The 14,402-nt window shown below is 41.7% G+C and overlaps 3 protein-coding genes across 5 annotated transcripts in view; 2 read left to right on the forward strand and 1 right to left on the reverse strand.

Moving 5' to 3' along the window:
- The first annotated feature begins 6 nt into the window (after positions 1–6).
- On the forward strand, positions 7–3,234 carry LOC118413367 (sphingosine 1-phosphate receptor 1-like). Its single transcript, XM_035816720.1, has one exon. It carries the CDS (start codon positions 1,134–1,136, stop codon positions 2,262–2,264), a length of 1,131 nt encoding a protein of 376 aa, XP_035672613.1. The 5' UTR covers positions 7–1,133; the 3' UTR covers positions 2,265–3,234.
- Positions 3,235–3,438: 204 nt separating this feature from the next.
- Positions 3,439–12,069, reverse strand: LOC118413365 (cytochrome P450 26B1-like). 3 transcript variants are annotated; one of them, XR_004830862.1, is made up of 14 exons: positions 11,930–12,069; positions 10,922–11,358; positions 10,604–10,681; positions 9,420–9,504; positions 8,972–9,007; positions 8,397–8,533; positions 8,125–8,210; positions 7,685–7,734; positions 7,176–7,323; positions 6,883–6,993; positions 6,655–6,782; positions 6,306–6,393; positions 4,943–5,551; positions 3,439–4,895 (listed from the first exon to the last, which is right to left on the reverse strand). XR_004830862.1 is itself a non-coding variant. In XM_035816718.1 (13 exons), exons 2-13 carry the CDS (start codon positions 11,109–11,111, stop codon positions 5,372–5,374), a joined length of 1,317 nt encoding a protein of 438 aa, XP_035672611.1. In that variant the 5' UTR covers positions 11,112–11,358; positions 11,930–12,069; the 3' UTR covers positions 3,439–5,371. The 3 variants fall into 3 exon arrangements, 2 of the variants coding, with proteins under 2 accessions (XP_035672611.1, XP_035672612.1); XM_035816718.1 differs by having other exon boundaries at positions 3,439–5,551; XM_035816719.1 differs by lacking the exon at positions 11,930–12,069 and adding an exon at positions 11,621–11,840 and having other exon boundaries at positions 3,439–5,551.
- An 80-nt stretch (positions 12,070–12,149) lies between these two features.
- The window catches only part of LOC118413368 (uracil-DNA glycosylase-like), a 6,824-nt gene continuing 4,571 nt past the window's right edge, over positions 12,150–14,402 (forward strand). The window contains 4 exon segments of the mRNA XM_035816721.1: positions 12,150–12,376; positions 13,517–13,723; positions 13,986–14,042; positions 14,044–14,082. Of these exon segments, the coding sequence (XP_035672614.1) occupies positions 12,278–12,376; positions 13,517–13,723; positions 13,986–14,042; positions 14,044–14,082 (402 nt within the window). The 5' untranslated portion in view covers positions 12,150–12,277.

The raw sequence follows: 14,402 nt of genomic DNA on the forward strand, positions 1-14,402 counted from the left end.
GTTTCAATCTGACAATCGTACGATCCTCTTATGGAAGATTTCTCTGCGCACATCGGTTTTGGTATGTTTTCCTTTTGATTGATGGGCAGTGATCTCTGGAACAACAAATTTCGCCGTGAATTGAGATGTCTTCATGCATGATCCACATTTTATCAAAATTGCAGCAAATTTTGTGTTACACGCATGCATCGGTTGTAACGTAAATCTCGAAAAAAATGCTTTAAATTCGTGTTTCAAACGTTAATTGTGGATCCATGGAGCAAAGGTAACTTTTCCCACACCCTTACACGAGACTGGAGAAAGGTAATCTATGAAAGCGGCTTAGTTTCGGGCCACTCTGGTTCTGGGCTTCGAAAACAAAATCATGAGAGCGACAACAATGATGTATTTCATCAGCATTTCTAGTGTTTTTCGGCATACTAATGATAAGTGGGCACATCTGCTGCAGCGCAGTGTAATCGCGTTAATAGTTATGGAAACTCCTCAACACGTGGAAAGAAATCACGTTAATTTCCTGTAGCAAGGTTTGAAAGCATGAAATGAAAGGAGAAGACCACTGGCCTGTAATTTCTGGTCTGTGTGATCTCGGGGTGAGCATTTAGACAGCAATGATTGCCAATGACAGCACAGCTTGATCTCTCACGACTTGCTACAACAACGGGCAGAATTGTGCGGCCAGCCGTACAGGACGTCCACGTGTCTGTTGAACTGACCTACAAAAGAGAAGGAGCTCGGGGTTGGTTGCGACTGGTACTGATGCAGACTAGTTCTCCTCTTACGACTTCAGTCTCAGTCAGACTCTATTAGAAGGGAAGCATTTCCAGAGTCAGCAATAGAAGCAAGTTCTTTTTATTCCGCAAACGACTGGACGCTGAAGCCTTTGCTCAAGAGGAGACGCAGTTGCATTGGCGACCCAGGACGAGGTCATCTGACAGAGGCCGTGCTCCTCCCTAAGATAGGTGTTTCATCAGCAGCGTTGTTATCGACAGACTAGGACATAAAGATCGGTCGCTTCAAGGTGACCACTGTCAAGGCGTTTCTTATCGGAGAGCTCTTCCAAGATCTCCATTAGTAGCAACACTGAAGGCGATCACTAGACTCGCAAGCCTAGCTACAGCCGTAGGGCGTCTGAAATGGAAGGAAATTTAAGCGATTACAACGGGACAACTAACGGTTTTGCACATCCTTATTTTAATACTACAGGTCAATGTTTGGAATGGTACGCGGAAAGCGATGTCGGTGTGAAGTTGACTTTCGGAGCTATCAGAACAATTTGTGCGACTGAGTCAGACTGGGGACCGTTTGCATTCCGTGGCGGGCAAGCCGTCATAATAGTCATAAGCGTTATCTGTATCCTGCTCAACAGTCTCATCATTTTTGGAATCGCCAAAGGACAGCAACATACACCGCTATACTACCTGATTGGCAATCTGGCCGTTACAGATATAACCACCAATGTGATTGGTCTCGTTATGTTTGAGCTGAAGGATTCTGTGACATATAGACAGTATATGTTACTGATTGTAACGGTATTGCACTTTCCCGTGATCCTATCTCTGACCGGACTGGTTCTCCTGTCTGTGGACCGCTACATCGCCGTCAAACACGCCATCTTCTACCACCACACCGTCCACGGTGGGCACGTCTCAATGGCGGTGGCAGGGGCCTGGGTCTTCGCCGCTCTCCTCTGCTTCTCACCGACGATGGGATGGAACTGTAACGCGATGGGCACCAGTGATCAGCTCTGTTTCCTCGGGGCCGTGGAGAGCAGCTACATCCTGTTCATGACTGTCCTGTGCACGGCTGGTGTCGCTGTGGTGGTGTTCACAAACGCGCGCGTGTTCGCGGTGCTGAGGAGGCGCCTGAGGGTGGTCGCAGTCCAGGAGCAGCAGCAGGGCCGTGTCCACATCCACCGGCAGCAGATCGGCGCCGCGCAGAGAAAGGCCAAAAGCGTACTCATCATCATCGCCGTGTTCCTCATTGCCTGGCTGCCTTTTCTGTCCTGGCAGGTAACAGTGCTCGTCAGCATTCACAACAGTTGGGACGGTTTGGTTGGGATCAACCTGCTCTTTAGGTGCGTGTTCATCCTTGTCATAGGGTTAGTCCCCATGGTGAATCCGTTTGTGTACGCCTTCCGCCTGCCGGCGCTGAGAAGAGTGGTCTGGGACAGCCTTAGAAACGGCGGGATCTTCCTGTGGCGTCGTCTCGCTCCGCCACAACAGGTACATCCAGCTTCAATAGAAATGTCTGTCGTTGCTACTTAGTTGCCTTGATTACTGAACAGCCGAAATTGTGTAGTAGCCAGTGGTTTTATTTTCTAAAAATACCGCTAAGTTGCGGCCCGAGCATGTTTACGTATACAAGGACACATTAGTCATTACGTCGGCACATAGAACATTATTCCGGGCCGTTTAAAAACACTATTAGATTATAGATCTTTATTATGTGCTTCTGTTTTGTGTTTATTCACCATTTAGTTATTCCAATTGTAGACTATAGCTAGTGCATTAGAGTTCGAAGTATCGTCTAGATGTTGTTGCCACAAATCGCTGTGTAGTCTTGAGTACATACACATGAACATAATATTTTGTGTATGCTATAAATGTACGTCGACGTAGAAAATGTCGCCTTGTCCATTTGAGTTCTGCTGAACAATGTAGAAATATGACAAGAAAGTACGTAAAGAAGTGCGCTTCTGCCTTGAAGCAAAAATAAAGCATTAAGAAGTAACAAAATTTGGAATGATGTATTCTTGACTCTGAGTCGAAGGGTTGTTATGATGGAACAGGAGCAATTGCACATGATAGCCTCCATAGTAGGCTCTCTGGGTTTTTTTCCCCTCATGATACAGCATTGTTGGCCATTTCTTTTTGTACTGGGTCATTTGCACTGCCTGTTCGTACAAAGGACCCAGTACGACGTACAAAAAGAAATGGCCAGCAAAAGTGTATTATGAGGAAAAACGAAAAAAAAAATGCCCAGAGAGCCTGCTAAGGAGGTTAACATAATGTATGGTCGTACCCATTCTCCTATTCGCAGAGGGACCACAGTCGTGTTGAAACCCCAATAGGCTAATGCCATTGGGGACGGGGCGTAGGAGGATGGGTCCTACCAAGTGGGTTATAGTAGGAGATAGGTGTGGCCTCCAACCATATGCATCTTTGAACCAATCAGAGAATCACCTATTAAAACGATTTTTTTAAAAATCAAAGCCAATCTTCTGATTGGCTGAGAGCTGGCTAGCAGCCACACCCACAAAATTGGAGAGTCTGGAGATCTTAGCCCAGCCGGACAGAGGCTCACCAATGAATATTGTACAGGCAATGGACGATGCTCTGCATATTGATGGCATGATTGACAGAAGAAGCACACAGGATTCTTGGTATTGGATCAGAGAATCCTGTTTATCATTATCCACCAATTCACAGGATGCTATAATAATAATAATATACCGGGTGTATTTGCAGCTAGTGCCATTGGCAGTAGGTACCCAATGTTATGACTGTGTTGCATCAGTACGTTAACAAAATGATGAAGTTACCATTGATAATCAAGACATCATACTGAGTCGAAATCTATCAGAAGGGTCACAAAGGAATACATTACAGTTATTCATTACACATCTATAAAAAAGACATATTCAGACAATTTTTTAACATGTCATATACAAGTACACTGAACCAGACATTCAAGTTCATGAAAAGGTATAAAACATGACAAAATTAACACCTTTAACTTGACTAATAAAAAGCATGAAAGTTGGACTTTGACATTTTATGGCTGCCGCATACGACTGTGGTACAAAGTTGCATAGAATAAATACATGTACTGGATAAATAGGTTCAAATATGTTAATGTCCAGGAAGAAACAAGACATTAAGACACCAATACCTGAGAACTGGAAATACTGGCAAAGCACATTGAAAATATGTCCCAGTCAACTTTTCTACAGAGTCAAGATTATGTTTTATGAATGCACAGTAAGGATAGTCAAAGGAACTAGTGTATTATAGCTACAAACAATTTGATAGCATACCTGAAACTTTGTTGATCAACAACTGGAATCAAAAACCTTCCATCAAGACCCTTGATGAGTCCAGATTGGTAGATCATAGGAGAAAGAGCATTTTTTGCACAAATTGGTCATTGGTGAAATCATTTTGAAAAGGTTGAAGAGCATAAACTTTGAATATGCAGGAAGACACAAAATTAATTTTGATTTTTGTTTATAAAGCTCCCAGTACAGGAGGTGCATAGTTGCTTGGAAAAGTGTTTGATAAAAAAATATGTTTCCAATAAATTGCTGACCTACCAGTAGAACTAAACTGAATGCATCATCGGTATTGTGTCAGTTGACTGCTGGCCAAACATGCTGGATGTTACATGTCCTTAGATAAATGTATGGGCAAGAATGGGTGTGGTTGAACTGTTAAAGTACTGCATAGATGCTAGCGTAAACTGTTACTGCCCAGTCCGAAACTGGCAGCTGTTCTGTAGACATGTGGTACACTTGGTCTATAGAAAGTCTAGTAAATAGCCACTCTTCAAGACACTTAACTATGTTGAGACAACAGATAAGTTTGGCTGCACATGTGAGGTAAATATGATCTTCAACAAGGATATAGAATAAAAAAAGCACACAAGCACAGCAAGCTCAGTAAAGTGGGAGAGGTTGGCAGGATAGTGCTGCAGTCTATACTGGCTCATTTTTAAGATTGCCAAGATTGCCTATTTTTTGAGGTTGTTTGATTCCTCATTCTAATTCCACTATCTTTTTTCCATACATTTAATGCATTGAAAACAATTTTTTTATCATTAACATTTTCAGAGCCAGAGGGACTTAATTGGAATTAGCCTTGCTATACATGTAACTTTGTTTGCTATTATTTTTCCACCTTTCATTGCTCGATACATGTAACTTCGTTTGCTATTATTTTGCCACCTTTCATTGCTCGATACATGTAACTTCGTTTGCTATTATTTTGCCACCTTTCATTGCTCGATACATGTAACTTCGTTTGCTATTATTTTGCCACCTTTCATTGCTCGATACATGTAACTTCGTTTGCTACTGTTTTGCCACCTTTCATTGTTCTTTACCAGACTCTATAAAGAGTCAGCCAGCCTGCCTGGGAGTACATCATACAGCTGAGCATACTATCTCCTCTGGCATGTTATCTGTCTGTTTGGCTAATTTCTACTAATTTTGCAGTGACCTATGTAGTCAGGTGGAGACTATCACTCAAGGCATTTGTCTTAAATGGAGCCAATGTGTCATCAGACATCAGCCAGTAATACATCAGAGGAAATTGCCAGCCACTTTGCACCAGCTCCCTCTGGTCACAGTGCTGTGAACGTCACTTCTGTTTTCTCACAATGATGTTTCAGCGACCTCCACCCCCACCTCCACCTCCTGGTCAGGTGAGTCTCTGGGTGTGAAGATGACCTGGTCCTCCACTGTGGGGCGGGACACCGGCAGCCACTTGTAAGGCGGGATCTCTGCTTGTGTCACCTCCCAGTGGAAGTTATGCAGCAGGTACTTTGTAACATGCTGGTGAGAGAGACAAAATGTCAGGTATAAATTTACAACAGAGTCTGAGGGCTGGACCTTGGTACGCAAATTTCAGGTAGCGAATGTACAATGTATTTAGATGATGAAGATTTAAATCCAACATTTTTTTTTATCTAGACCACTAACTAAATTTTACTTTAAAATGTCCAAATTCCAAGGAAATAAATTGATACGGGATATCATTATTAAAGGTGAACATCTGTAAACTGTAAAATGCTTTCCAGTAAGTATCATGATATAGACGATAGGTTAATTCAGGAAAACAGATTCTAGAATTTCCTTGTACATAGAGCAAAAAAAACAGAGAAACACATGGAACCAAACAAAAAACCTGTAAGTTTGATGAACTTTTCAAAAACATATTGATCAAAACATAGTGATACACGGAATCTTTTATCACTATGGACACTTATATGTAAATTTTCACCTCACTTTTGGGTATCCAGCATTATGATAGCAAGCTGCTTGGTCCCAAGAAGAAAACTGATCAGAGGTGTGGTCATGTTTCACCATCCTCAGAACTAATGCAGGTGGCAGGAAGAGGAAGAGAGAAGGCAGATCACAGATGGAAATGGCATCCAAGAATGACAGAGATCAAAGAAGGATGGAGAGAGTTGTTTGCTAGATCACCCACCCATCCACAATAATTATCTTCCAGACCACAGAATAGAAAAGAAGACAAGCATCTGAAAAAAAAAGAGACATGAAATCGGGTACTCAAAACCTCTCCTACCTTGAGTACTAGTTGCACCAGCTGCGTCCCAATACATCGCCTGGGTCCTCCCCCAAATGCACACAGGTATTCCTCATGCCCTGCATTACTGTGGATAGGAATGTGCGCATGTCAGACTCTGCAGATGTTGTAATTGACCAGTTTGAATGTGATCAACACCAGCACAAAATATTTAGCCTTTGAATGTTTCAACGTTGACAGATTTTTTCCATCGTTTACAAATTTTCTTCTTGACTATACAAAGGTATTTACATATCTATGATATTCACAGAGACATCATGTCTGCACTCAGGGCCATATGGTCCATCTTAACTTTACTTCAACTACAGGAATTATGAATCTAACAAACCTTGTGCTCCATCTCTCTGGTTTGAAGCTGTTTGGTTCAGGGAAGATCTGGGGATCCCTGTGAGCCGTGTGGGTCACATACATCAGGCCATGCTCCTTAGGGATCCTGTACCCGGCAAGGGTAAACTCCTGAAAACCAGAGACACTATGTTGGTCCTAATGCTCTATTTGAAAGATTTGAAAACTGCAAAGTTTACTCCCATCAAGTTATTATGTTTTAATTGCTTACCTGTCTGACAAGTCTCCTACCCCCGATGAAGGGTGGCCAGAGTCGCTGCACCTCAAGGAGGATGTGTTCCAGGAACGTCTCATCTTCTAGAGCCTTCTGTCTCATGGAAGCCTGCAAAATTCAACCATTGTCAAGCTATACGAATACACACATTCCTCCACTTTAGGGATTATGTGTTTGACTTAGATGATAGTTTATGTTCCACATTGCTGGAACAAAAAGTTTTTTCTCTACAAAAAGGTGGAGTAACAGCCTTAGTAGCCCTGACCAGATCTGGACTGAAGACAACTTACCTTGCTTGGCCCTGCTAACTGCAGGGTGAAGGAGGTGAACAGGGAGGAGAAGGCTTTGGGCACCAGGGCTGACACAAACAGCAGCAGGTGGCGGTAGACTTCATCTTCCGAACGGAACCCAGCTGTCTTCATTAGACCTAAGACATTGCTGTGAGAAAATACATAGGTTAGAATTCACTTTGTCTTCACGGTACCAAACGTTCACGGTCTGAGAAAATTTAACTTGTTCTCTTAACTAAATGTTCACTATTGCAGCAAGTGCACATACAAAACGTCTGTGAATCATTTTTTATCAGTAATGATAAGTTCACGTTACAGTCGTCACCGTGAAAACCGTGAACATAACAGTACATTGAAAAAATCAGGAATTACAGTAATGAGATACCTCAAATTTGTTGTTGTACAGTACATATAAATGGACTGGTAGTAAAAAAATAGGTTGGTGTTCTTTAAATTTTTAAAGACAAGACAAACATCTCAACAAGAGAAAGAAACATATTCTGCAATACTTGTGCTTATTCTTTCCTATCCGGTCTCCAATGATCTTCAGAAGCTCATCCTACAAGCAAAAGACAAATGGTTAATGAATAAGCATTTAACAAATCTTTTAAAACTTAATCAATGTTAGTTGCAAAACCATAACAGCTAGCAGATTCAATAAAAGATCAAACTGGAAAATGTCTTCCCTGAAGCCATGAAAAATGACCTGGTGATCACAGGCCCAGCCACAAAAAGATGTGTCAAATAGAAACCAATTGCAATAGAAATGACATGCCATAAGAAAAAAAAGCCAGATTCACAAATCCTGCTAAAAAGGATATTTTTATCCATCAATATCATTGCCTAATGGTCTGTCTGTATCTATGATTTCTTCACAATCATGATGGATTAAGCCATGATCGATGTCATTCCTAAGACAAAAGGGTTGTGTGCAGCATAGAAGACTCACCTTGGCCTCCAGTGCTTTACTGTACCCTGATTCCCAGTTGCCTCCCCATGTAGGCAGCTTCAGATTGGCTGGCATGGAGATGATACCTGAAGGTCAAACAGATGGACAGCACAAAGATCAGACAAATTGTGAATAAGCAGGGAAAACTGTACTGTAACTGAGAACCATCTTTTTGAGATTTTGTGATCCACAACCTCATTTTTTTCCAATTCCAATTATTATTAGGCCTTAGGACTACAGTGAAAAAAACATTAATGGAAATCTGCCCCTACCATGCCAGTGTTGAGTCATAAGTTGTGAGACAAGTGGAGCAAAGCTGTTGTCTGTTTCTCTCTCAATGTCCAAGAACAGACCCATGGAGATCTCTGTGGACATCTGCTTGAGGAGTTCATACACCTTCACAGGTCTCCTGTAGGGCAGGACAGATTCACAGTCATGTGTGGTAAGTGGCCAGGTATTTGTAAGGAGGTTAACAGTTTTTTTCCACTGAATGAACTGGAAAGGTTCTTCTGAAAACCCTTTGTATGGTTCAGTTTACATCTAGGACATTGATTTATTTGAACATTGTAAGCCAAGAGCATAGCAATTTAAATCCTGAATTGGGTTGAGGGTCTCCACATGTAACATTAAAATTGATTTGGGCAATTGTGGCAGTTGTTACAATGGGACATTGTACTTTTTATTTTGTTTGTTTATGCATTTGTTTATTATTGAAAAGCTAAAATTTGCCAAATCAAATAAAAGGATGTTTATACTATAGTTTATATGATATTACAATGTATGTATCAATCCACACAAAGTTAGGCAGTTTTAACTCTGACATGTTGAAGAGTAACTGTGTACTCACCCTGTAGGTATGGTCTGTAATGTTCTGTCACATATTCTGTAAGGAAGAAATTAAGAGTTTAAGAAGTACAGTTTGTAATATCCTGTTCAAGGCTTTAAAACAACATGTAATCACTTCAACTTCTACATGACTTTTAAAAACTATTTGCAAGTAGAAGTGACTACGACTACTTGAAAACTTCCTCAGTGCCAATTACTGCCATGGGTTATTCCCATACGTGACGACTAGTTATCCTGTTTTGATGTTGTTTCCATCAGATGGAGAGGGATATCTTTTATTGCAAATTAAAATAGCCTGATTCCAAAGTGACACCTGATCCATAAAACCAGGTTTACATTCTTATCCACAAAGGGTGAGGAGGGTGACAAGCTGGAGGGTGATTTGGATATACACTGATGACAAAAGTAGACTCATAACTGCCCCAAATATGAAGTGGGACAGTACTGACCTCTCCACAGTGCTCTGGTAGCCGCTGACAGCCTCCTTGTTAAAGAGCGGGATCAGGAGAGCACGTAGAGCTATGGCTTCAGTTCCTGAAGGATCCAAACACAACAGGATCAGGTATGGTTCAAGTGTTCTGCATGACTACATCACTACAGCTACACACTTCACATCTGAACCTCTTTGCCCTCCTTGCCTTGACTGTTCATACCAGCTGGTACTCACACAATTTCACTTGGATCATGACAGAAGAACATCATAGTTCCTCAAAGATATCTAATACTTACAACTGTCCTAAATATTTGTATCAACAACCTGACATGACTAGCTACTGCAGTTTGACTTTAAAAGCATAGAGCCTGAGTATTTGAATACTTACCTCCATTTGATTATTCATCTGTGACATTTGAAGAGCTTTTAAGCATTTATTGTTTTCTGTTTTCTGCCTTTGAGCCATGGAGCTGGTCCACTTAGTAAACTTCAAAGCAGAGTAAAATTACACACAGGCTGTCAGCAGTGCATACAGAGCTGGAACAGCTAACATGGAGAGAACATGCCCGTAGCCAGGGGGGGTTCGGAAGAACTCCCCCACACGCTCAAAAGGTCCGCTTTTTCACACTCAAACTTCAAAGGTCCACTTTTTCATTTCCAAGATTTTTTCATAGGCATGGCTGATTTGCATTTTTCACTGATAGACATTTCATTCAATCTTTAGTGAGTCTATCAGCAAAATTTGCCCTGGAATTTGCAGGAAATTGCTTTTCAGAGGGTCCATATTTCAAAATTTCCCCGGACCTGCATTGCGACGCCTCGTGCCTTTGGTGTCGGACATCGTGGGGGAGTCGGCCTTAAAGAGTTATGCCCAAAGTCTTGTGTATTTAATAGAAATTCCATTAAACTTAACCAGCGAATTTTGCCCGTCGAAATGAAGGAAATTGCAATTTTAGAGGGTCAAGATTTCAATTTTTCCAGGGGAGCATGCCCCCGACCCCCTAGGAAGCTCACGCCTCCGGCGTGAGTCTCGTGCCTGCGGCGCTCGATGGTCCCACAAGTACTAAAAAGAACCCCCCCAACCAAAATCCTGGCTACGGGCATGGGGAAAGATCTGAATTGTCTATCAAAACCTAAAATTCTGAGCCTCAAGAGACTGTAGAATGCTAACTGTTATAAAAACAAAGAAATTTGACCAACCATCAGAAAACAGCACATTGTCTCCATACAGCCCCTGCCAAAGAGCCTTGTATCCCATCTCAAAATGCTGTGTTTTCTCTGCAAGCACAAAAAAGAAAACAAAATAAAAACTGGTTGTCAACTGTACAATAAATACAATTGCTTCTAATCCACTTGGTACTCCTACTAGTTTGTGCAACAAATTATCATTAGAAGTTTATTAGTCAATCAATGATGCAAAAATAGAGTGTCTTCACGATTAAGTTTTTTGTTTGTTTGTTATAATCTTATAATCTATCATTATCAATGTTGTTACAGGACTGTAAAACAATATTTTACCATTTAGAAGTTTTTTGACTGCTTCTGCTGATCCCACAAACACAGTGGGTCGGTTGATGAACCTGGCTTGGAAGATCCTGCTGCTGTAGTCCTGTATTCTCTTCTCCATGAAGCTGACTGGGTCTCTGTAGAACTCCAAGGAGTTGTCCCCCACCCAAGGGTACCCCACATAGCCTGGAAGCTCCGCCATCTTTGCTCCAGGTCTGATCAGACTGGTGACAATGTCAGTATAACAGCAGTATTTTGTGTTTCTTTGTTGTATATGTAAGAAATGTTACCCTGGTATGACTTTGACATTTTCAGCTCCAGAAAAGTTCATAATTTTACATGTCAATGAGTTATAATTCCCTGAGAGATTGCAAAATGACTGCTATGTTGAAAAGAAGTGGGTAGTCAGTTTAATACATCACCATCTTGGGTTGGCTCCCTTTCAAGACCTGCAAGGAAGAAGACAAAATGTCCATCAGGTGACAATATAAGTGTCTGAGCGCTCAATATCTCATATCATATAAGTTATCTAGACTGCCATCTACTACGTATACTTGTGGCAATCAGACACTACCTGAAAACCCGAATGTCCTTTACAATATTACTCATAATATAATAGTAAAGATCCAACAAGAATTAATAGATCCATGGACAATCATCAACATAACCAGATTGCAAAGCAAAACATTGTTCTACACTCTTCCTACCAACCGTTATGTCAGTGTGAAGTTTTATATCAGACCAAGGACGTTCTGATCAAGGACGTCCTTGTTCTGACACATCATCATGATCACTCATGTTCAACCCGGAAGTCCCGTGGAGCCGGTATGTGGAGTATGGGTGGGGGTCTAGTTTGGAATGTCACTTTAAAACGCCCAAGCCACACTCAAATCAATGAATTTGCGACTAAGAATCAAGCTCACAACTAGCACTTCAGGGAAAGATGAAATCAGTAACGTGTACAAGGTACGAATGCTCTATTTTGTCTTAACGTTAGTATAAAAGGGAAACAGTACTCACACTGTCAGCATGCGACAGGGCAGCCATCTTTTCTCGCAATGTTTTGAGCATGTGACCAGAAGTTCAAGGTTACCAGAACTGTCAAATCACCATGATAACGCTTTTGATCTCAAAATTTCTTCCATTCACAAATGTATATAAAGCATATATAAGCAAATTTGGAGTATCCCCTTACTTCTCTCGCGATTTTGATTGCTTCGCTGTGATTGGCCAGTTGATATTTTTCGCGGGAAACTTAACCACGTGACTCCACATAGACCAAAACTACCAAAACACACTTGGGCTGAATCCAAATCTGTCACGATTTTCGCCTGTACCTGTAGACGGACGTATTCGAGGAGTCTCGGCATGATCGGTCAGAAGAAGATCTCCTCTTTCTTCAGCCCCCAACAGGCGAAGAAACGGCCGACAGACGGAGAACAGGGCGGCACCTCTCCAGACGGGAAGGTTTGTTTGTTGGTGTGGGAGGGGGGGCGTATCTCTTAGTTTGAAGTTGGTTTTGTTCAGGGATTGTGTGGTGATGCTTGAACAATTTTGCATTCATATGTTATTCATCCTTGTCGTGATCACTCCCTTTTAATGGATTTCATCACTGTCAAATTTATTCTTCAGACTCAGAGTATGCAGAAAGTCCACATGTGGGTTGTAACCAGTTGCGAGGCATGGAAGGACCTATAAGCCATTTCACAGAAATCAGAACGCATGTGTGGCGACAGAAAGTCTATGTTATATGTCAAAGGTAAAGGCCCCGAAAAAAGAGAAACAAAACAATGGTTGAGAGTAGGGCTGGGTATCGGTACAGCGTACCGGTACAAAACCGTTTTTTCTTATTGGACCGGTCCAGAAAAACCGGACCTGAAAAAATTAGGTGGACCAGATGTTGGACCGATTAGAATATTTTATCAGGCATTCATACTTTTTGGCGCTTGCAGGTGGAAGAAAATAACTAGAGTGAAAGTAGAGTAGAGTTTATAGTAATTTCTACCAAGTTTTACAGCAAATTGTACAGGTGCAGTTAGCGTTGTAGGCCAGTGTAAGTCTAACACTCCATCAAACAGATTTCTTTGTAGTGAAATGGACCATTGGTATGAGTCATACTGCATCAGGTCCAGGTTTAGGTCCGGACCTGGACCTGATCCTTTGGGACCTGAACCGGACCTGGACCTGATATTTCTGTACCGGTACCCAGCCCTAGTTGAGAGACTTGAGAGAAGGATTGTTTTCTTTTTTGGGAACTTAACCTTTGACATATTACCTAGAATTCCTGTCACTGCACATGTGTCCTGATCTGTGTAAAAGGGTTTATTCCCTTGTATATTACATACTAGGCAGGAGGACATAATATATAACATAAAAGTAAATACGTCCTTCCATGCCTAGTTGCATCGGCTGACGTGGATAACTGTCCCATGTCATGGAGTAGCCTTTTTTTTGTAAGTCAAGGAGGTTTTTGTTCTAAATTCAGCCATGAGCCTAGAAGAATTTGAGTAGATTTCATGTCTGATCAAAGAACATATCAACAGAAGCGCTTAGAGAGCTACTTGTGCTAGTATATTGTAGACTTCAGTAATTGTTCCACCTGTGCAGGCCACTCCTGTGAAAAAACTGAAAGCTGACGACAGTCCAACCTCCCCTCCTACCAACAATGGACTGTCCCCTGAACAGCGTGCTCGGATGGAGGAGAAGAAGAAGGAGGCCCAGGCGAAGCTGGCGAGCAGGAACTGCCCTGCTGAGATGGGAGAGACGTGGAGGCGGGCACTAGATCAGCAGTTCAGCAAGCCATACTGGCTCAAGGTAACAAACACCTTACTGCCCTTTTTGATATTTTGCAACTTGATCTAAGGTTGCATCAGTAAATGTTAATAGTTCTTGTCTCGATACATTTCCAGATATGTGTGGCCTTTGTTGGTTGCATAACAACAATGATATGTTTTGTTAACATTTTAGGGGACCATTGACCTCAAGATGCACAGTCAAATCAATGAAAGGGCTTATGCATATATAAACATGTTCATACATTCTGGTGCCAATTCTTGTAATGTTGTGTTTTCTTCAGCTGATGTCCTTTGTTCAGTCAGAGCGAGCCAGTCGGACAGTGTACCCACCCAGCCAATCAGGTCTTCACTTGGACTCAGATGTGTACCATACAGGAGGTACAGGAATATACATGGAAAATATTGTTAAGGCCTCCTGGAATATAGACATACCCCCAGGTGTTATGACTGAAAAAGCTGTCATCAAGCTTGGTCAAAATATCCTGTAATTTTGGAATGGAGGAAAGGAGAAATACCATTTAAACTTAGATAATGGCTTGACAAGTTTTAAGTGACCAGTGCTTCATCATCTTTACCATATTGCCATTAGATCAGTGCTCAGTTATGTTTAATGGTTTACATATCTCTCCCCACTCGCTATCCAGTGTTTCCTCCAACACTGTTAGCTCTCCCCACATGTGCATTTTTGACATCTGTAT

Source organism: Branchiostoma floridae, chromosome 4 (genome assembly GCF_000003815.2).
Source record: "Branchiostoma floridae strain S238N-H82 chromosome 4, Bfl_VNyyK, whole genome shotgun sequence".
NCBI classification, from domain to species: Eukaryota; Metazoa; Chordata; class Leptocardii; order Amphioxiformes; family Branchiostomatidae; genus Branchiostoma; species Branchiostoma floridae.

Coding starts and splice junctions, on each gene's coding strand:
- LOC118413367 (XM_035816720.1), top strand. CDS start 1,134: ATGGAAGGAAATTTAAGCGATTACAACGGGACAACTAACGGTTTTGCA.
- LOC118413365 (XM_035816718.1), bottom strand. CDS start 11,111: ATGGCGGAGCTTCCAGGCTATGTGGGGTACCCTTGGGTGGGGGACAAC. Junction 8,211..8,396: donor TATGACTCAACACTGGCATG/GTAGGGGCAGAT, acceptor TTTGACCTTCAG/GTATCATCTCCATGCCAGCC. Junction 6,394..6,654: donor CCAGAGAGATGGAGCACAAG/GTTTGTTAGATT, acceptor TCCTATCCACAG/TAATGCAGGGCATGAGGAAT.